Source organism: Saccopteryx leptura, chromosome 7 (genome assembly GCF_036850995.1).
Source record: "Saccopteryx leptura isolate mSacLep1 chromosome 7, mSacLep1_pri_phased_curated, whole genome shotgun sequence".
In the NCBI taxonomy this organism is placed as follows: Eukaryota; Metazoa; Chordata; class Mammalia; order Chiroptera; family Emballonuridae; genus Saccopteryx; species Saccopteryx leptura.
Genome location: NC_089509.1, coordinates 82,500,244 through 82,523,944, shown reverse-complemented (window position 1 = coordinate 82,523,944; position 23,701 = coordinate 82,500,244). Strand labels below are relative to the sequence as shown.

At 41.1% G+C, this 23,701-nt stretch overlaps 1 protein-coding gene across 7 annotated transcripts in view; it reads right to left on the bottom strand.

Moving 5' to 3' along the window:
- The window catches only part of HECW2 (HECT, C2 and WW domain containing E3 ubiquitin protein ligase 2), a 424,054-nt gene that overhangs the window by 109,416 nt on the left and 290,937 nt on the right, over nt 1-23,701 (bottom strand). For all 7 annotated transcript variants that reach the window (XM_066346627.1, XM_066346626.1, XM_066346625.1 and 4 more), the window contains 6 exons: nt 18,363-18,463; nt 16,558-17,910; nt 14,734-14,829; nt 6,801-6,951; nt 5,981-6,084; nt 5,356-5,480 (listed from right to left, as the gene is read on the bottom strand). In XM_066346627.1, the coding sequence (XP_066202724.1) occupies nt 5,356-5,480; nt 5,981-6,084; nt 6,801-6,951; nt 14,734-14,829; nt 16,558-17,910; nt 18,363-18,463 (1,930 nt within the window). The remainder of the gene's footprint in view (nt 1-5,355; nt 5,481-5,980; nt 6,085-6,800; nt 6,952-14,733; nt 14,830-16,557; nt 17,911-18,362; nt 18,464-23,701) is intronic.

Genomic DNA, 23,701 nt, shown 5'->3' with positions numbered 1-23,701 from the left:
ACCATAAGAAAATTACATATAAATGTTCAGTTCTTATCAATCAATTAATCAATTAAAAAAAAAAAAAAGCCTGACACAAAAAGAATTAAGTTTTATGGTGACTATATGCCCTGTATTACCTGGCCCAGTGTTAGTTTCATCTAATTCTGTTCTGTTTAATAACACAGGTAAACACATTACTGATAAACAAAATCTATCTTTCATATTTCAAAAATCTATCAAGAATAGGTATTCTGAATTCATGCTTGAAAAATATCATCACTGTGTCTATAGCACATGTCTCTCATATATGGGTACAGATGTGAGCATCTGTATGTATTACTCACTAAAGAAATTTACTGTAACAAAATCAAATAACATTGTTTGCTAGGATGTGGAAATAGCCTTGTCTTAAACAGTCTGCATTTATTTTTATCTTACATGGTTTGTCTATATTTTCAATAATAGGGATTTTTGCATTGGTCTTATCTAGCAAAAGAGTAAAATGGAGGACAACTTTAATTTATTGACCAAACTGTAAACTTTCACATCGTCTATTTTGCAAAAGCATTAAATCTTGACTTGAAAAAATATATTTATAAATTTCGGAACAATAAATATTTTTGTTCATTAAGCACTAAAAAGTTTATACAATGGAATTAATGTATTTCTAAGCTTACTAAAAGCCAGAGTAATAGTAATTTGGCATGTATGTTGGAAACATGATTCAGTTGCATATAATGAATATATTTATGCATGACAATTATTAGACTAACAGGCATAACATCTACAAAAAATATGACACTAATAATGAAATCTAGAGTAATCAGGAGAAATGGTTTATAATGACAATTTTGGAAAAAAATCTAATCACAGCCAACAGGGGGCAGTAGAATATATCTTAAAGCAACCATAATGCAAAACAGAAAAAGAAAACCAGTACTTCATTTCTCAAGTTTTCCTTTAGAGTTTTGATAACAAATACATTACTGCTCCATGAAATCTATTTTTTTATGACTATCTTACAATATAAACTGATATCTTCAAATCATACAAAAATGAGAATTAGTTAAGTTTTTAAATTAATATACTGCTTTTGTTATGATGAACATATTCTTTTTAAAAAATTTTTATTGATTGCTTTTTAGAAAGATGGGAAAGAGAGAGAAAGAGACATTGATTTGTTGTTTCACTTACTTATACATTCATTGGTTGATTCTTGTATGTGTCCTGACTGGGGATAGAACCTGCAACTTTGATGTACTGAGATGACATTCCATTCAACTGAACTACCTGGCCAGGGCCTGAACATTTTCAATAACATAAACCGGGAATTGATTAGAACAGTTGTAGATCATAAACAATTCAAGCAAAAATAAAAAAGGCCAGATAACAAATCTTAAAATAAAAAAACCAAACAGAATTTTGTTTTGTTACTCATGTTTTTACACGAGTCTAGGATCATGTAGCCTAGCTTCTACTTACTTTTCAAAGCTCAGATCTGACCTTCACTAGTGTCCTACGCTCTCAACACACCAGCAGCACCAAACTGCTATACTAACGATCCAACGATTCAGTTCTTTTGTAGTAACTATCAGGACAGCCCTGCAAACTCCATGACTGTCTTGTTTCGCAATTGCTCCTTCTACTCAGGATGCTCTGGCCCTTCTCATTTCTAGGGCAATTTCCTACAAAGCCTTTTAAATCTCTCATAAATGCAAATCCATCTATGGCTTCTCCTGTGAGCCCCCACCGACCCCGAGTTAATCACTCACTCCAACAGGGTATTTTCTACAGTCTTCCATTATTGCCCTGGAATGTTTTCAAGTCTAGGACACCAGGACCCACAGTTGCTGTCATTTTCACGTCTCAAGGACTTTGCACAGTGCCTGGGACATAAAAGAGAATCAACCAACTGTTGCTAAATCAAACGTATGGTAATCTAATCCCACTTGCATAAATCTGAGGATGACTGGCATGCTATTCATTGTTCAGTCTCCTCCCGTGCCTTCTCTGTTCCAAGCTAAGCCTGTAAACCAGGAAGGATATAATGAGCAGTAAAGCCAGACAGATGCTACACTTATAAAGCAAAGTTAATGAAAGAAGGCAGACTACAGTAATGTCAATAAATGAGTATACACTAATAACCTCACCTATAATTCCTCGTGATAGGATTATGCTGACTCTACTTTTCCCTATGGTCTTCTTTATTTTTCCTAAGGCATGTAATTTATTATGTTAAATTCAGTATGCTCTTCTATTCCCTTAACAAGTCTCTCATTCCAACTATCTTCTTCTTATTCATTAATTATGTATTATTAACACTCAGAGTCATCTTCTTCAGTTCCTAGTCTATCTATTCACCCCCCCCCCCCAATATTGCCACTTCTCTGCCTGTGATTCCTTTCATGTTGGATCCTTCTGTTTTCTTACTTCCTAGTCCAGGTTCTTGTCAACTCATGCCATGGTAAATGGATTACATACAGCTAGACTTCTATGGCGACTGTTTCCCTCACTCTAAATCACACCATGTGCAGCTACGGCAACCTTGCTCTAATTACTATCTTCAGCAATCACTCCCTCACCCCTCAGAGACTTGTGGAGTAATCGCTGCTTGCCCACTGAGTTATACCCAAACACCTTCCAAAAACACAAAACCTTTCTTTGGGTCTCCCTTATACCTTAGTCAGATTTAGAGCTGTTTACACCCACATTAGCACCACTTATCCAATGAAATTAAATACTTTGTCAAACCAAAACACTAAAAATATTTCTTATTCCTTCCTTACAACCAATTTTTCATTAAATCTTACTGGTTCTGCCTTCAAAATATCTCCTGAATCCATGCACTTCTCTGCAGCTCCATGCCAACATCACGGTTCCAGCCATCACTCTTTTCTCCTGGGTCAAAGAGCCTTCATTTTCATCATTTGCTTTCACTCTTGCCTTTCTACAGTTTCCAAACTGATACACATCACACTAAGTGCATGGTGGCTTCCCACCAATGTCAGAGTAATATCCAAAGTCCTTGCTACATCCCACATCCATCTATGATCCGGATCTCACTGACTTTTCAACCTAACATCACATCCCACCCTCTATCACTATCCAGCAGCCCCTCTTCTCTTTCCAGAGTCTTAGGGTCCCTGCACTTGCTCTCTCTGTTGCTTGGAATGAGCTTTCCCAGCCCTGGCTGGTTTGCTCAGTGGTAAAGCATCGGCCGGCATATGGATGTTCTGCATTTGATTCCCAGGTGCCGCTCAGGTGGCACACAGGTGCCACAGATCAAGGCACACAGGAGAAGTAACTATCTGCTTCTCCCAACTCTCCTCCTCCCCATTCTCTCTCTCTCTCTTTCCCTCCTGCAGCCATGGCACTATTGGTTTGAGTGCATTGGCCCAGGGTGCTGAGGATGGCTCTGTGGAGCCTCCACCTCAGGCACTAAAAATAGCTCAGTTGCGAGCTTGGCTCCAGATGGGCACAGCATTGGCCCCAGATGGGGGTTGCCGGGTGAACCCTGGCTGGGGCACAAGCGGAAGTCTATGTTCCCTATTCTCACTTGGAAAAGAGAAGAAGAAAAAAAAAATGAGCTTCCCCTGCCTTTTGCTATGGTTGGTGACTTCTCGTCTTTTATCTTTCAACTCAGAACTGTTTTTTCCAGAAACATTCTATAATCACCTTTCTAAAGTTGCCCTTATTCTCTGTCTATCCTAAGGTAAGAACTTTATCTTATTCTCCACTTTCCATAATTTCAATCATAAGTCATTTTTCGGTAATATTCATTGAATGGATAAAATACCCATGATGCATATGGGACACATTTTTCACTTGTTTTTTTCTCATGCACATTCTCTACCTAGAGAGGCTATCTACTCCATTTTTACCAACCAATGTCTATTACCTATTCAATGTCCATTATCTATTCCATGCCTGGCCATGTGGTGGCACAGTGGATAGAGTGTTGGCCTAGGACACTGAGGACCCAGGTTCAAAACCCCTAGGTTGCTGGCTTGACTGCAGGCTCACCAGCTTGAGCACGGACGGAGTCACTGGCTTGGCTGGAATCCCCTAGTCAAGGCACACATGAGAAAGCAATCAATGACAAAGTGCTGCAATGAAGACCTGATGCTTCTCATCTCTCTCCCTTCCTGTCTGTCTGTCTCTCTCTCACTAACAAAACAAAACAAAACAAAACAAAAAAACTTAAGCCTCACATCGCAAAGAAATGCTAACTTTTTCTATAATGCTCTATTTTTTCTTCACAAAAGTTTTAGCAAAAGTTAGACATTTTCAAAACATTCTTTTTTTCCCCTAGAAATGGTTTTGTTAACCGCCATAACTGCCCGGCTGGAAACAGGTGTACAACATTTTTCACCATCACCCATGAGCTTCCTATTCCTATGCCTTAATGCCTCCAGCATGTTAGAATTTCCTGAGTACAACAGCTTCCCATTCCAGGCTGTGATTCTGAAATAAATATAGGGAATAGATGGGCATGTGAGTAGAGTTAAAAAAAAATTGGTTGTCATGAGAATTTAACGGGGGGGGGGGGGGTAGCTAGGTTTCTTGGTGAAGGAACCAGGATCAGGAAAAGGGAAGAATTTTGGTCAAAGGTCAGAGCTAGAGGAAAGGATAGCAAATAGCTAAAGAAGAGATTCTACATAATTTCTATTTAGAACAATGACTAAAAGGCTAAAATTTCTTATGATCTTCTGGTTAGCAAACTATTTTTTTCAGCTGACACTAACATTTTTAGGCCTCTAGGGAAATCGTAGTAGTAGGCCTTCTAAAGTATGGGCACGTTATAAAAGGAAGGACATTTCCATCTACTTCATCCCGACCACACTGCCATGCCTCCCCTTCTGCCAAAAAACCAACAACAAAACCCTGATCTTCTATACATACTTCATGTGTCTTTAAAACATTCCTCCTTTTATTGATTCATTTTTATATTCTTTTCTCTTTTCAGCGAGTCTATACCACAAGCTCAAAGCCCAATCAGATCATTATCTGTTGGCAATGCTCAGATATTTAGTTATTTTTGTATAGGCAAAATATAGTAGTCTTTAAAAGTGTGGGCTCTGGAGTCCATATCCCTGACCTCTCAACCTCAATGACACCATTTAGTAGCTATACAACCTTGGGAATAGCATTTAACCTCTCCGTGCCTCAGTTTCTTCATCTGAAAAAACTTAATTGTTATCTAATAACTTTGTTTGGACAACTAGGTCAAAACATATATAGTGCTTAACACAGTGCTTGGAACACTGCGCAGTAAGCATTAACTAGTGTTACGCTTACTAGCATTACCCACAGAAGGGTGATTTCCTGTGGCCAGTTGCTTTTCCCCCACATACTTTCAGATTTGATACTCACGGGGTTAGAATGTAGCACGGTGAAGAACTCTGGGCTGATGAGGAACTTCACAGGGGGCGACTGTAACAGCAACGTGAGCCTGGATCTGGAGGTAGAGTGGGGCAGCACGTTCTCCCGGCGGAAATCTGCAGGGGCAGACACCGAGAGCCTTCAGGGAGGGCTTGCCCCGTGACAGCAACACACCTCTTCACTTCCATCTCTGTATACCTACATCACTGGCTATATTATTTTTATCCCCCCAACACTTTTATCTTTGATGTAAATTCATATATAAAACCCGACTGCTCTTAATTACACTAAAACGAAGTTGAGTATTTCTAGCCACTGTTAACGTCTTAATGGATCCTTAGATGTTTTAAGTGATCAGACTTAATCTTTCTCTGCTATTCCATAGATTCAGGGATTAAAGTTATTTCTATTCTATTTGGTTTTGTGATTCTTTCCTCAGTACTAATAAAAAGTCAAGAATTAAGAGGTCTCTGGGGACTTCTACTTTTTGAGTTGGATTATCAGATCTGATGGAAGACCAAAAGTTCTCTAAATAAAAGAAAAGCCTCGTTTGCAAACTCTTACTTGTTTTCTGCTTTTGTGAGATTACAAAAGAAACCACCCCGCAGGCTCTTACCTGCGCTGGCTTGGTGAAAGTCAGCGTCCTCCCCTGCCCCATCAATAGCGTTGGCATTTTCCTCAGGCCTCTCATTAGTCATGGTTCTGCGGATACTCTGATATCTAAAATCAGGAGCTTAGAGTCACCTCAGAGCAGCCTCTAAAATTTGGGACTCAACCGCTTCCCCGGGGCCCAAAAGTTTTCATGATCTTCCCAACCTCAAACATTTCCTCCCCAAACCCCCATTCCCTGACCTAGGCCATCTGTTGTTTAAGTATATTACACTGAATTTCTTCTGTCCATTGTTTGTGGACATTTACCTAACATGTTTGTGGGCATTTTTACCTAATAGATTAATAAAATTATTAATCACGGCCCTTAACCAAAGAAAACTGTATTTCCCTATTGTTAAAGAAAAAACAACAACTTTTTGTTCTGTAGCAATTAGTACTTGAAAAAGGGCAGATTAAAAAGCTTAGATTGGTAATAAAGATGCATAATGAACGAAGAGTCTAAATATTTAGAAAGATAATTGGCTTCAAATGATAAATGCATACATTCTGCTTTACTAAAAATCAGTGCCTTGGGTTGACTACAGAGGTCATCACTACTTATCCCCTCTCCAGTTTCCAAACTATCTGTGTATGTGGTTGTTATTATTATTTTTTTAACCAAGAGAAGTTCAATGAAACCTAGGAATCAAAAGATGTAACAGTTCCACCTTAATGACAGGACACACAAAGATGAAAGAGAGACAACTGTGTTTTCTATTTGGCACCATATAAAAATTAGCCCAACCACAAAACAGAACAGCGACAGCAAAAACGCCCGCCCTCACCTCCGGTTCAGCTGCTCCATCTGCTGTATGGAGTTCGACCTCTGCAGCACCTGGGGGGCGGGGGGCGCTGTCGGCCGCTGCCACGTCGTGGTTCTGTTGACGTGATCCACGTAGAAGATCCTGCCGTGGCTGTCTATGCGCGCCTCCCAGTCTAAATGGCAGTAACACGTCCCGAGGGATTATTAGGAGAGGCGGAGGCCATCGATGTGATTCATTAACTTTAGCACGTGTTTTCCCTCCCTGACATGCTAGAATTTGGGGCTAATAACATATATCTCACTGTGTAACCCTGCACTTCCCCTTGGTCCATACCAGAATCTGTTGTGACCAGAGAGTTAACATATCCTCTGAACATAATGCCAACTCTTTAAAGAATCTCTGAATGTATTTTTCCAGATTTGCCAACAAGACTCATCCTTTATATATGAACACCAATATTTTAAAAATACAAATAATTATTATGATACGTCAGAGATTCATATAAAAATTGGTGTTGATGTTTGTTTTCACCAAAATATAATTTTTTTCTGTGTTTTTTTTTTCCAGCTTACATGAAAAACTCATAGCTGGAAACTTTTACATGTACATCTACACACAATTTTAGTAAATATAGTCTTCAGAAGAAAATAATGCAAGCCTAGTCATTAAACAGCATCATTATCTACACACTTCCATTTGCACTTTCTCAAAAATGAATACATTTCAGAGCAAGGGTAATTACTTGCCTCCAACCTCAAATAAATACAATGTGTTAGACGAGCACTTAATTTTATGTTTAAGCAATCTCATTGATTAACTGTTAAGTCTTTGTAAACAAATATATACGGGCATGTTCAATAAAAACAGGTAGCAGACTGGTTGGTCCTCAGAGCCAAATGTCTCATCTCTGTGACGCTATAAAAGGCTATTCCCCTATTAAAATATACAGAGTATGAGCTAATGTCTTCAAAAGGCAAAATTTTCAAACTGACTGCAGTGTTGGGAAGGGTAATTTATATAGAAACATAGGAAAACAGCAGAGATCTATTCTTTAGTAAAACGTGAAAGATTGATGATAAGATCTTAAGAGAAACCAGAGTATCAGTTTCTATTCTTATTGTATCAGAGATCTATTCTTTAACCAGGAAAGTTCTTATTCATTTCTATTTCAATATACTGTAAGTTTTTTTTTGAAATTAATAAGCCCCTTTCTCCTAAGCAGCATAATGATTTCAAAATGTTCCATTTGATTACACAGCTCAACAGACACCATAGGCCTATTTCTGGGGACCAGAAGGAAAGCATGCTTGCCTCTGACCACCTATGGCACTGCTCTGGAGGTGAACGAACAAGTGCTCCAACAGGACTTAGGGTTGGAAAGACCTGCATGCTAGGTCCCAGCCAGCGCCAAACAATCATTGAGAGCTGCCTCAGTGGGGAGTGGAAAGGTATTTTATTTATTGATCTCAGCACATTATAATTTATGACAAACGGCAAGAGCAAGAAAAATTGGGCTGAGGAAAAGCACCACACAGACAAACAACTCAATGTCACTCATGCTCCAAGTCACACAGACTCACAAGGAACCAGCCTGCCAAATCTGAACTCTTTGGGCAACAGCTACGATCCCGTCAGTAAGATATGTCCAAATGATCTCATGCTCAGCCTGCTGTATGCTGACAAGTAGTACCTACAGTAAAGCATTTTCAGGAACCGTTTTCCAAAACCCTTTGATCTAGGCCATTGTTTTGCTCTGTTCCTTGCATACTTTCTCATCTCAAAGACTTTGAGAACCAAGTCTTCCCATTTCATTCCGTTATCCACAGAGCTAGGAAATTCAAGCTTACGTTCTGTATCAAGTCAAACGTACATGAAAACAAAAGGCTATTTCTTCCCCAATTTTTTTTTTAAAGTGTAGAATAGGTCAGTTCGGGATAAAAACAGAGCAGAAAGCAACTTAAAGGAAGCAGAAAGAGAGGTGTTGCCAAACTGCAAGATAAGGTTATAAACTACAATTTGGCTAAATTTTCTGGCAGCTACAGCAGAAAAGAAAACACATTATTGCATACTTTCCATTTTCTAACAAAATAAAGTTTAAAAAAAAATGATCTTCAAAGATAGAACATTTTCCTTGAACAAACTAAGTAAAAATTGACCCCGTGAAATGTGGCCTGAATGAGTGCCACATGGGTGGCAAAAGAGGGGGAGAGAGAATAATTACATAGCATGGAATGAATGAACAAATAACTTAAATTAGAGCCAGTCGTAAAAAAGAATGATGGGCCTGACCTGTGGTGGCGCAGTGGATAAAGAGTCGACCTGGAACACTGAGGTCGCCGGTTCAAAACCCTGGGCTTGCCTGATCAAGGCACATATGGGAGTTGATGCTTCCTGCTCCTCCCCCTGTTCGCTCTCTCTCTCTCCGTCTCTCTCTCTCTCTCCCCTCTCTCTCTAATAAAAATGAATAAATAAAATCTAAAAAAGTGTAAATAAATAAAAAAAAAACATTAAAAAAGAATGATGGTTGCATCCACTTTCCACATAGGCCAGGAATAACTTTAATTTGTATTTCAGTCAAGACATTTCTATGTGCAGTGGGGAGAATAAGAAAAGTTCCAAAAATTTGGTTTCTAAGAACATAGGATTTTGTATGCACCTTAAGACTATCACCTTCAAATACTGTACCTTTACACTGAGTTGTCACATAAATCCTCATAGAGAGAAATGCTATATTGCTGGTTTCAAGTTGATACTTGGCCATTTGATTGGGAAAAACTACTATGCTGTTGACTTATTCCTGAATTACACACCCACTCTTACCCAAGTGGTTAGCAGATGAAGACGTGAACACCTCCTAGTGAATGCTGAGACTGGGAAGAAGGTCAGTGACTAAGCAGAATTAATTTACAGCAGCATTAGATTATATGAAAACAATAGAGTGAGGAGACGAGGCTTGAACTGGTTACAATTGGATTGAGAAAAGTCAAGTACCTGAATGTTTCCTATTTATAAATCCACTATCAACATTATAATCATGGTATCTTCATCAACATGATAACATGATGAAGTCATAATAAACTAACGATACTTTTAAGGGGGGAAAAAGGCTTCAGGATAGATGCTAGACAGCAGTGTTTAAAAGACTATTATTTTCTTATTTTAAGACTCAAGGAAGTATGGTTGTATTTCTATAAAGTACAGAAGTAAGTGGAACTTATCTATGGTTTTGGAGTCAGGACAGTTGGTCCCTGTCCTTTCAAAACTGGGGTTAATGACTAGAAGGGGCAGGAAGGACACGCAGGCGCCAGTGAACGGGGCTGGCCCAGGGTGCACGCGGCTCGGGAGAATTCGGCAGGCTGAGTGTGCTCTTTTCTGCATGTTTATTTGAATAAAAAGTTTTAAAATAGCTGTATAATTTGCACCTTAATCTAATTTTGAAGAAAAGTAGCATTTTAGATGAAAAGAATCAATTCTTTCTTTAAAGCTAACTTTTAAACTCTAGAAAATAAGAGCCTTTAGCCTTAAACTTAGTACAAACTCAAAGATTGACTATGTATATTTTCCAGATTCACTGCCTATTTTTAGGCATTCATTTCAAAGGATGATTTAAAAATGAAACTGTACAACTACAAATAGTGAGAAACATTCCCCTGTATTTTTCCAGAACTACCCATTTGAACCCATAAGTAATACACTTGTCTTAACAATATGGCAACAATCTTAGGATCAGATAAGAGTCCACTAATCCAGACTGTTCATCTTGAATCTATTTCTATCCTTTTTTTGGGGGGGGGGGGGCATTTATTTGATGATTCCCTATTGTCTCCAGCACAGCAATAGGTGAAGTCACAATTATGTTGGAGGCAATAAGAGAAAAATGTTTTTCAGAAGGAACTGAGCCAGCCATTCTTTCTTCACTTATCTTAACACTAAAAAGACCAAGATCTGTCATGCTGATGAATTCCAGTGGACTTCAGCCCTGAAGGGCCTCCAGCTACCAGTGCCATCAATCAGCTCAGAATAAGAGACCGCAGAGTCTTAAAGGACTGAGAGCACATTCAAGTTCAAGCTGCTTCCCTGGAAGGCACTCCACACTGCCCTCAAGACATGGAGCTTTCTTATTTCCTATAGATCACTGGAATGTTTCTCTACAAGAGGTTGAAGTTACACAGCCCACACGGTCACTGCACAAGGTCAATAGCCTAAAGCAAGAGTCCGATTTTGAGAAGCAATTGGCAGATCACTATTACAGCTGAACAGTCTTTTGTACTAAGTCCAAGTTCTGCTCCCTGATCCTGAAATAGAAGAAATGAGACTGAAAGAAGCAAAAAAACCAAGGAAAACTGCTCTACATAAAAAGAGATCAAATAGGTGTTCAGAGACTAAGTTATAACACTGCTATGTAGACTACCACATGATCGGGTGTAAGAGTGAAACCATATAGCAAGAGACCTCACTTAACTGAATTGCAAATCTTCAGAGAGAAGCATACGTTTGCTGGGGTTTTCTCACTATAATGTCAGCACCCAAGTATTGTATAAGGTGAACATAAGCTAAAAGAACAACAATCAGAATAAGGACAAAGAATCAAGAGTGGAGAGCATCGAAGCCTAAGGTACAAAGCTTCAGTAGCTTGTCTCAGGGTCTGGACATAGTGACCTGCACAGAGAGAAAAGGCACTTCTGAGTCTGAGATGCTTAGCAGAGCAATCCATCTGAGCCATGAGACAGCTGCTCACACTCTTCCTGTGGCCATTTCTCATACACTTGAGGGGCCCCCTGGGGGACGTTCCACTTTGTGAGCCTTCTGAGTCTGACTTCAAAACACTTCAGTATAATAAAGGTTCAGTGAAACCCCTAATATAATATAAACCATAATATAAGCCACCACTGCCACTAACCAAACTTTCAAAATTTACATTCCTCTACCCCTACAACAGTCCCTTCCCTTCTAATCTTAGATCAGAATACCCAATAGAGCAGTGGTCCCCAACCTTTTTTGGGCCACAGACCGGTTTAATGTCAGAAAAGATTTTCACAGACCGGCCTTTAGAGTGGGACGGATAAATGTATCACGTGACCAAGACAAGCGTCAAGAGTGAGTCTTAGACGGATGTAACAGAGGGACTCTGGTCATTTTTTTAAAAATAAAACATTGTTCAGACTTAAATGTAAATAAAACAGAAATAATGTAAGTTATTTATTCTTTCTCTGCAGACCGGTACCAAATGGCCCACAGACTGCTACCAGTCCGCGGCCCGAGGGTTGGGGACCACTGCGATAGAGGATAAGGAATGTTTGAGACTCAGTTTCAGCTTTTACTAGAATGGGATCCTAAACAAATTACTATTTTATCTGGGCTTCCATTGCACCATCTATAAAATGACAGACTCAGATTAGATGATTTACATCCATCGGTCTACAAATTAAAGACCTGCTTAACCTGCCTCACAAACTGTCATGAAGAATTTGAAGGAAAAAAAAAAGGAAAGAATGTAAAAGTGTTTCATAAACTATAGAGCACTATACAAGTTTCAGGTATTATGATTCATAGCGTTAAAAGTAAAACCATTAGCCTTAAAATAATTTAGTCAAATCATTTAAGAGAGGGATCAATCTATACACTCCACCAGACGCCTGTTAGCTGAGCCTCCCAGGAGGCAGTCTGCAGCCAGAAGACACAAGACAGCAGACTGTGGAATGCTGCAGCCCCGAGTTAGTCCTGGCCAGAGAGACAGTGAGGAACGAAGACGGAGATCTGGCTGTGGTGAAGACAGACAACTGATTAAACAGACTATCAGAGGTGTGAGAAAGACTGGAACCAGGAAGGAACAAAGCAGTATGGGGACAGAGTGGAACACAAGCAGGTATGCTCAGACCATAACCTGTAACCTATCCAACATAATATAATCTCCTTCACGCTTTCATGTTTGCAAATTGCATAAGAGGAAACAGCTCTTAAGAATTTTCTTCCTGCCTGACCAGGCAGTGGTGCAGTGGATAGAGTGCTGGACTGGGGTGTCATGGACCTAAGTTCAAAACCTCAAGGTCACTGGCTTGAGCGTGGGCTCATTGAGCTTGAGTGCGGACTCACCAGCTTGAGCCCAAAGGTCACTGGCTTGAAGCCCAAGGTCGCTGGCTTGAGCAAGGGGTCACCTTGGTCTGTGGAACCCCCCTCCCCCGGTCAAAGCACATATGAGAAAGCAATGAATGAAAACTAAGGTGCTGCAACAAAGAATTGATGCTTCTCATCTCTCTCCCTTCCTGTCTGTACCTCTGTCTCTGAAAAAAAAAAATTTCTTCGTATTCATCATTAAATTGGATATATTATTAAATTGCTTTTTTACTTTTGATTATATAAACTTACTAAAATGAACTACCAATTGTTTATATTTTCAAACTCCTGAGATATATACTGTGTGATAAAAAATATCAGTGTTTAAACGAATGTATTGAAATATCACAAAAAGTGGTCATAATTTCAGAAGAAAATAACCTGTCTTTATAAAATACAATCTAGAGACCAAAATCATGGTCTGACAAAAATCAGAGCAATTGGATGTGGCCAGAAGGATGCCCTCTATCCACACGCGGAGGCAATGCTATCTATGCCTGTCCTCCAGGGCCCTGCAATTCCCTTGACTTATTATTAATCCACACACGCGTACAACAAAGCTCGCTCAGAATTCTCTTCTGGTGTTCCTAATTCATTTTTCTCCAATTAAATCTAAATATTTCCCAGGAATATTTTTCTTTTAAGCCTCTAATCTTTTCTCCCAGAGTAAATAATAAGAAAGTTATTTTCCCCCACTTGCTTATGATGACACAATGATTAATCTTTTGCTTGATTTTTAAAAACCGCTTAAAATGTACATGTTCTATGAATAACCACACTTAGTGATCCAAGTACACGAACAAAGGATCGGTGCACAACAGAATTTCAAAGAAATCGAGCCAATATTTTGACAAATTGTACACAGTACCATTATTCTGCTTCTCTGTCAAGCACTCACCAAAACTAACCATGCCCTTTAAATGCATACTCCCTCTGACCCCTTCTATGTTCCACCATTTTTAAAATACAAAGGCCCATGATCACATATGAGATGGGTGAATAGAGAGAGGGTCAATAAGGAAGGAAAGCAGTTAGATAGAAAGATGCACTTCTCAATAGTTCTTAAAAGCAGTATTTACTGAGCTTTATTATTGTTCATCAAAATGCTCTGCCCTCACAAAGCAACCTTGCTTTCAGGGAGTCTAGAAACTTAAATAGTGTTAAGATTATGTCCAGACTGTGACCGGCCATGGGCGTTGCTCAGACCTCTGAAGGCAGGCTGTGGACCTATTTCCCAGCACCCCTAATCCTCCACCGTCTCTCCTTTAAGTGCTACATATTTCTTGTACATGAAGGAAATGCAATAGTTTTCAAATCCCCAGATAACTATCAAGTTCCAAATATATGGTTATTAATCTCTGGAATTAATAACACTTCTCTGTATAATAAGAAAAACAGACCCCTGTACTTAATGATTTAAAATGTTGTAACTGAATAAAAAGCAGAGTATTACACACAGGGAGGCTTTTTCTAAGAGACTGTACTAGTTTGTCTACTAACTGAATATTTATGCTGCCATTAGGTATAATTAAAAAAAATTTTTTTTATTATATACCCAATTCTAAATATCTGGTCCTAAAATATCTGGATCTATTTCCCTGATTATACTGTTTACTCCACGGGCATCGCAGTGTTTACTTTTCCACAGCTGCCTTTTCATTCAACAGAACAGTGCGGGCAGCAGTCACCAGCATGGCACCTTCTAGACTAGTCTGCTAAGTCAGGTGGCAGCCCTCCACTCCCTTCATAGGGGACTGGTCATCCATCTTTTAGGTCCTGTGGCTCCTGCAACCCTTGCACCCTCTGATCAAGGTGAGCCCTTTAATTAACAAGCCCTCACTTGGTGGGAGAGCCTCGTCCACCCTCTGGTACCGGCTGACATCCTGGCGCACTGAAGGCAGCGATCGCAGGGGCTGGTGGCCATTGGCTTGAGAACCTAGGATTAAAGGAAAAAGTTATCCAGGTACTGTTTTCCCCTTCAGTGTCAAAACAACCACCACGAACATACACAACTGAAATGAACAGAATATTGTATGCCAGCTACACTTTAATAAAAACGTTTTTAAAAACCTAACATAGGCCCTGGCCGGTTGGCTCAGTGGTAGAGTGTCGGCCTGGCGTGCAGGAGTCCCAGGTTCGATTCCCGGCCAGGGCACACAGGAGAAGCGCCCATCTGCTTCTCCACCCCTCCCCCTCTCCTTCCTCTTTCTCTCTCTCTCTTCCCCTCCCGCAGCCAAGGCTCCATTGGAGCAAAGATGGCCCGGGCGCTGAGGATGGCTCTGTGGCCTCTGCCTCAGGCGCTAGAATGGCTCTGGTTGCGGCAGAGCGATGCCCCAGATGGGCAGAGCATCACCCCTTGGTGGGCATGCCGGGTGGATCCCGGTCGGGTGCATGCGGGAGTCTGTCTGACTGCCTCCCTGTTTCCAACTTTGGAAAAATACGAAAAACAAAAACAAAAACAAAATCCTAACATAAATCACGGGCCTACTCTCTTTTCTCTCTTGAGTCTCATTTCCCACATGAGGATCCAGAAACAAAAGAAAATGGGAGGTGAATTTTTTTCACCTTTGCTTGGCCAGGAAATGGTCTTCTGGCCTGACCTGCAGTGGCAGAGTGGATAAAGCATCGACCTGGAATGCTGAGGTTGCCGGTTTGAAACCCCAGCGTTACCTACTCAAGGCCCATACAAGAAGCAACTACTAGAAAGTTGATGCTTCCTGCTTCCCCCATCTCTTTCAATCTCTCTCTCTCTCAAATAAATAAATAAAATTTTTTTTTAAAAGGGTCTTCTGGAGAGCTGTCTGCTGTGCTCATCATTGCCCAATCCCATTCTCCCCTCCACTGGCCTCTGTCCTGGTCATGCACTAATCCTTTAGGGTCACATTATGTATGGCCACAAGATAATGAAGGAAACAAAACCAAAACAACAGAAATAAAGGAGAAAGAAAGAAAGGAAGAGGCATACTTTAGGTAGAAAAATAAATTACAGAATAAGAAAAATCATTCCTATTTCTGAGTCTATGCTATGTAGGCAAATGAAATTATCCTCAGACCGATTCATCTATAATTGAGCATTTTAAAGGAATCTTTCTATTGAGCCACATGCACTGAGACAGAACACAATTGTTATGTGTAGATTTGCATCTGAAGACACTCAAACAGACACTTTCTCTTTTGAAAGTTTTACGCAAGGTGAGACCTAGGTGTTTCTGAAAAGCTCTGCAGAGAACACCAACGCTGAAGCTGCTGGCCTGTCTGCTTCTGTATCTCTGGACCCAGATCCCACCAGAGGTTTATTATTTAAGTTTGTTTTGTTTTCACACTGCCCAAACCAGGGGACTTGACCCTGAGTGCCCTACAGCCTGTTGTTGCCACATGCACACGTGCAGTTTGCTCATGTGCACTGCCCTCGGGCATCTAAGGCATTAATGTATTACTGATGCGGAATCTCAAGATTCATTAACTCTGAATATTTATTCGACAGGCCTCTTATCTCGGCATTAGAAGATCCACTAAAATACAATAATAAAAACCGTTGAACCCCAAGGTGAAGAATTCAGGTAACAGTCAACCTGTAGTATAATTTACACTAAAGGACAAAACCACGAGACTTCTCTTTGGGCAGGTATGCTTGAGACCAGCCATGCTGTCTTCTACATCCTACCTCCAGTCGCGCCCTCCTCCTGGGCAGTGGCCCCTTCACAGGCCCCCTGGGCATCCCCAGCGTCACCCTCTTCTTGGGGCTGGCTCTCAGCAGCAGCTGTAGCTCCCTCTAAGCTGCCCCTCCGCTGCCAGACCTCCCCCACCTCGTCCTGGTCAGGTACCGTGGCCACCTCTGCCCCTGGCCCTTCCTCCTCGCCACTGGGCACCTGCACCACAGGGAGAGAGCCAGGAGTGCATATGGAATCCTGTGACCCTTCGGCGGGGCCACTGCTGGGGGGCTCTGCTGTGCAGGCTCCGTCCTCCTCCTCCTGAGAGGAAAAGGCGGGGGTCTCGGGAAACCGTGCACTCTCCAGGGAGGAGCACCGTGTCTCCACTGAGGACAGCTGCGTGGTGACGCTCTCATTGCAGGAGCTATCTGCGCCTTCCAGGTCACTCTCTCCCTCGGGCCTGGTGCTGGCCTCGCTCACACTCTCTGTCCTGGCAGGGTCACTGGGTTCTGTTCCTGAGGACAGCTGGGAAGGCTCCGACCCTTGGTCAAGGGACTCAGTCTCACTGACGGCTCTTCGGCTTCCTCCCGATGTGTCGGAGGTCCCCGTGTCTGCCCCACTCGTGGGCTGATCTACCTCTTGAGAGCCACACAATTCAGTGCCACCCGGGTCAGCACCGGGCTGAGGCTCTGGGCCATTCTCACTCTCCTCTGGGGCGGGGCCTGAGGGCGAGCAGCTGTCTGCAAGCTCCGGAAGGTCCTCTGGCTTCTCCTTGAGGGACGCGGCAGTGGCATCGTTCGCGGGGGCTTCCTCCAGCTCCAAGGGGCTGTCTTCCGGCTTGGTCTGAGACGTCAGGCTCGCACTGTCAGTTCTCGACGCCCTGCTAAACATGGTTAACCCTCCTTCCTCCTCCAAAGACGGATAACCCAGGTCCTGCTGGAACTCGTGGTCTTCTTCATCCGAGTCGATATGGAGCATTGCATTGAGTCTTGTGTCGGTGGGAAAACTACTCCTTAGTTTCGGAGAGGCCCCCATAGACCTCTCCGAGCAGGTAGCTGCGTTCGGCCTGGAATGGCCATTGTGTTCAATAGCATCTAAATAGTCGTTGAGTGAATCCTGACGTCCTCTGGAAGGTGAGGTCCTTGAAGAAATGGAGTTTAAATCTTCTGTGTCTATTTCCAGAGTAGAGCTAGTCCTGAAAGAATGCTTGGGAGTCCCATCAGCACTCTCCTCAGAAACTGGTCCATTAGAGCAGACCGGGCTGTCATGGTGGCCCCCCGGCACGTCCTCCTCGTCAGAAGGGCTTCCGAGATCTCCGTTCACAGAATGGACTCCAAGTATTGTGCCAACAGCCTCTGGCGAAGCATCTGAAGGAGCAAACAGCACTTATAAAAACAAGGTAGTATCATAACAAATCAACGTTTAATGTCCTATTCCTTTGCCACCCATCAGTTCAAAGAGTTCAGTCATCCCACTGAGGCCTCTTTACAGTATCACCAACTTGCTAAGGCTCACTCCTCACCCCTCACTACTACAGAATACACTGCAGGTCATTCTGACACAGTCGGTGCGTACGTTTGCTCCTGCCCCAAATTCCACAGCCCGGTTTCCAGACGCAGATATAACCTTACGAGGTATTTCTGATAAACAGATTTTCATAACCGCTTGAAAAACTTCAACAGGCAATCAACCTCTGGGTATCTTTTTTATTTTCAGAACTGGACACAAATTTGATTATTTTCAAATGCAAACTGACAACTAAGTAAGATTTAACAAGTTTTTTTTTTCCTACGGGGATATATTTATACTGATATCTCACCTTCATGCACAGAAGATGTAACCTCCACTTTAAACTGGAGGTAGCCACTCACGTGGTCAGCTGGGAGCCTTCGGCCAAGGTTGTAGCTGAGCATCTGATCACTGCAAGAGGAGAAATGGTTCTTTCATCCACGGACACTGGTGTCAGCCTTCGTCTTCTTCCCACAGGCCACCCCCTGAATCCCACATATTTCTCTTAAAACTTTCAGACTGTTCAAGAAAATAAAAGGCTCAAAGCCATGTTAGGGTCCAATGTAATATTATTCATTCGCACAAGTGAATACTTATAAGCCCAGTGATAAAAGGACATTTTGTCAAAAAGGTTTTACTAGTAAAAGCAGAAATTGCAAGACAGTAATATGTATCATTCAAAGTGCATTGATTTGCTTTCTCTCTCTCTGCTAAGGGTGACCAGGGAAAGACATTTTGAAAGTCAGCCAGGGTCTGTGAAAGGCCTAAAATTATAGGTGTTTTTGGACTGAGGTGTGAAAGTACAGGGGGCCTATCCCCTTAGCGTTGAGCACGGTAGAAGAACACACAGACAAGAACACACAGGTTGCCTCACAGAAGCCACTGTGCTGTGTATCTGAGAACAGGAGCTACGAGCCAGGAGAGAGTCGCAGAACAGGCCACACCCTGACAGCTGCTCCAGTGTGTAAAGGGCAGGGGGCCTCTGATCCTCCCCTTCCTCACCTGTAAGGCTAGGCGGGAGCTGTTGGCACTCCCTGTGGGAGAGCTTGGCCATCACTGCTTCTCATGGTGGCATGTGAGTGATTCTGATGGGACAGGTAGCGAAACTAGATGTGCCCTGTGCTGGGTCTTACAGCCACGTTTGGAGGCGAGCTAGTGGGGACCTCACGTAGGCCTGCCCAGCTTCTGCCCCACCTTGGACCCCGGCTCAGCCTACCAGCCTCCTCAAGGATGAAGCTGTCCATCTTTTCAATTCTGGTTTATTTATCAAAGCCAAATGCAATTATATCATGTCTTTGTATGCGAGTAACTTTCATTCTGAGTCCGATTTACATTTAATTAAGGAAAATAGCCGAAGGCTCAGTACCAGATCATACCATCTGTGCTCTCATACTGCCCTCTAATGGCAACTGCAGGGGGAAAACACAGTGCCTCTACCTAATGTTTGCACCACAGAACATACAGTTTATTAGAGCCTCTAGTCAGCCGTTTATTATTAATCCGCATGATTATTTGTTTGTGCTTTTCTACCTCCTCAGTACAGTTCTAAATCGGTTATCCATTTAAAATAACACATGCTAATATTGATACAAGATCCAGGTCAGCTCTTATAAATTTCCTTGACTTCACAGCAAGAATTTCATAAAACAATAAGATGATATCCTTTGCTTAATTTCATAAAACAGTAAGATGATATCCTTTGCTTTTTTCCTTCCCTAGAAACATTGCAATTATCTTTTTATCTTGATTGATGCTTTTAAAATGTTTTGTTTCCCCAAATTGAGTGCCTACTACATGTCACCTATAGACTCTGCTATGCGCTTTGCATACACCCTCTCTTTTAATCTTCCTCGCGACCCCGAGAGAGGTGGGTAGCCCTGTGTGCCAGGGGGAAACAGAGGCGAAGGGAGGATAAGCAACTTGCCCACGGCCAGAGAGCTGTGAAGGAACAGAACCAGGCTTAGAACAGGGACTCAGCCTGACGCAGAAGGCCTTGCTCTGCTGTCACATTCGTTTCATTTTACGTGTAACCTCGATGATTCTACACTGCTTTTAGTAACACGTATCTTAATGATACACATGTTCTCACGGTCACTTCAATGTGACTGCCACCATAATGCTTTTTCTACTTAATTCAGTATTAAAATTTTTTTTCTGTAAATAGATAGGAAGACATCTGTGACTATTAGACATCACAAGTATGTTAAATGCTTTCACATCAGAGTGTTCAAATAACACTATCTAATGGCTGTGATCTACATAATAGCAGGGATGTCTTTCTGTGTCTTACCACAGACCCCCTGCACTACACAGGGTCTGACACAAACAGGTACTCTGTCTCTGTCCACTACTGCATAGACCCAGCAGCAGATCACACAGACCTGCTCTCGACATTGTGGTTCCTCACTCATCTCTTTGGACATGCAGTCGTGGAATAATAAAATCTTCCTGTCTTTGTTAAAACTAAATTGAACCTCCTTTCCTCTTCTTCAGCCAATTAAAGTAAAGAGTTGGTGTTGATGATGAAGACAAAAAAAGTGATCAATTTTAGCTAGGAAAGAAACAGTAGGAATTGTACGGAAAGAACTGTATCCATCTGTTTTGTTCACTATCCTATCCCCAATACCCAACAAACACAGCGCTAAACATTTAGTAGATACTATGTACACACCACACACACATACCCATTTGTTGAATAAACAAATTAACAAATGAGCTCTACTTGGAAAAAAATAATTTTAACAGGTGTTAGTGCTGTTTTTTTAGTCAAACTGACAAGATACTCAATTCAAGAATTCAACCCACAACTACAGGCAATCCTCTGTATTTGGAGATTCTGAGTCAAGGGTTTCCTCCTCTGCTGAGTGTTTCTTCGTTCTTACCAAGTCTCATCTGACTCACCCTGCCTCTTGCTGTGATACATTATTATGAACAATATATTACATACTATTATGATATATAATTATAAAGAACAAGTGCCAAAGAACTCTCACTATCTGACGGAAACATTTCTCACTAATGAAGCAGAGCAATTAACAGAGCATGGGAAAGTGATGTGCTCTTGGACAAAATGCAGGCTGTTTCTGGATAATGTCAGATTCAAACACATGCTCTCAAAGTAGGGAATCAGCAAGGAGTTCCTGCTCGCTCTGTAAAACTGTACCATGTCAAACCTCAGCTATTTCAGTGTCAGTCCACCAAACATGTAAGGAATCAAAACCCAGCATTTTTCAAGATGTATCAATTACTACAGGGAACACAATAATGAGAAATACATATTTTGAGGATAATATATGACCTACTAATATGTAGTATGTATTGTTCTTATTTAATAAAGCAAAACCCTAAGTACCTGTATCAGACAATGCTTTGAATGTACTTATACAGAAATATTTCATAATTCTGCCATTCCTAATTCCCAGTGCACAGGGACTCTGTGGCTGGGTGTCCTCTTGATGTCCAGTTCTTTAAAACACTAAATGGAAAGCCAGCAAGACAACACTAGTTTTGAACACTGACAAGGTTTTATTCTCCTCAGTCATTCTTACTGGCGTACATAAATTGACATGTCTACCCAGTGCTACTTTTTATTATGTAAATTATATAATAATATAAATTAAATGGTAGCTACAGTTCCCATAGTTAATTCTCACTCTTTATAATCTTTTGCTTTCTAAGATATCCTAAAAATAATTTTTAAAAACTGCTGTGGACCAGCGCGGCTAGAAATTCTGGGTCTTGAGGTTGAACGGTGAGGAATTAAGAAAATAGACTCATCAAGAAAAGAGAATGGGATCGAGAGGCCTCTTAGATGCTGATGGCAATATCCGAGAGAGGAATAGCCCCCAGTTTGCTTTATTATATAGCCATATGCAAATAAGGAAGTCTTTGATACAAAGTCACACATCTGAGGCAAAAACAGGAACTCTCTTAAGGCATAAACAGGAATCCCCCCACCATGCATAAGCGAAATCAACCAACATCTGAACAAACAAATAGTGAGAGGAAGGGCATGTAAACTGCTTCCAGCAACTTAAGCAAGCAAGTGAAGTGGGTACAGATACTCAGCTTCATAGCCAATATGGAGGTGGTGGTGGGGGGAGAACTTAGCCTTTTGCTAAGCCTTGAATTTACAAAGGCTTTTTGCCACTTGCAGTCTACCACAAAAAACTTCCCAAAATACATCACCTCCACTAGAACCAATAATTGTTATCCTTAAAAATAATTGTGATTTCCCAGCTTGTATGAGATAAACCAGGCTGTTAAAATTTCAGTATAATATTTATACTTCATGGGCTGGCTCAACCACAAATTCCACTGCCTCTGATGGCCAGAGAATTAGAATCCACTAGAACCTCTTAGTTTCAGATTTTTAAGGAGTCATAGAGATGATTTGGTCTAAGTGCTTTATTTTTCAGATGAGAAAACTAATGCCCGTGCAAACTGTGAGGTGCCAATAGTCAGCTGCACAGTGAATATGGATGACCAACGTGGGTCAGCTAGAGCGATATGACATTACTGCCAGTCCTTAAGGGGTTGCAGAGAAGCCAAGATTCTAGAGCAGACTGATCTGAACTCAAATTCAGCTCCAACACTTGCTTGTTAGTCTCAAATTCCTCATCTCTGAAATGAGTATAATTACATTCTTGACCTCCCACAGTTGTTGGAAAGATTACATGAGCTAATGAGTGGATTGTACTTAAGTGCTGACAGAAAGCAAGTTCTCAGCATCTTCTTTGTTTACTGTTACTGCTGTGACTACAACTGCTAATATTATTACTGATACTGCCACTATTACTACTATTACTGCTGTGACTACAACTACTAATATTATTACTGATACTGCCACTATTACTACTATTACTGCTGTGACTACAACTACTAATATTATTACTGATACTGCCACTATTACTACTATTACTGCTGTGACTACGACTACTAATAGTATTACTGATACTGCCACTATTACTACTATTACTGCTGTAACTACAACTGCTATTATTATTACTGATACTGCCACTATTACTACTATTACTGCTGTGACTACAACTACTAATAGTATTACTGATACTGCCACTATTACTACTATGACTGCTGTGACAACTACTAATACTATTACTGATACTGCCACTATTACTACTATTACTGCTGTAACTACAACTGCTATTATTATTACTGATACTGCCACTATTACTACTATTACTGCTGTGACTACGACTGCTAATATTATTACTGATACTGCCACTATTACTACTATTACTGCTGTGACTACGACTACTAATAGTATTACTGATACTGCCACTATTACTACTATGACTGCTGTGACAACTACTAATACTATTACTGATACTGCCACTATTACTACTATTACTGCTGCCGAGGCTACTGCTACTACCACCATCATAATATAATGTTCTCTTACCGTGAAAAAGATTCCAAAAACATGCCCCTGAGAGCTACCTCAGAGCACCAGTGTCACTGAGTTTGCCAGTACTTACCATGGAAAAATAAACAGATCATTTATAGTAGGGATAGAAGCATGTTATGCTTTCTTAACTACTTTATTCACAACTTACAAAAGACACACAGAAAGAAAATGACATCAAAGTAAATTTTAGTTGCCAGAATGAATGTATATATCTAGTTCTA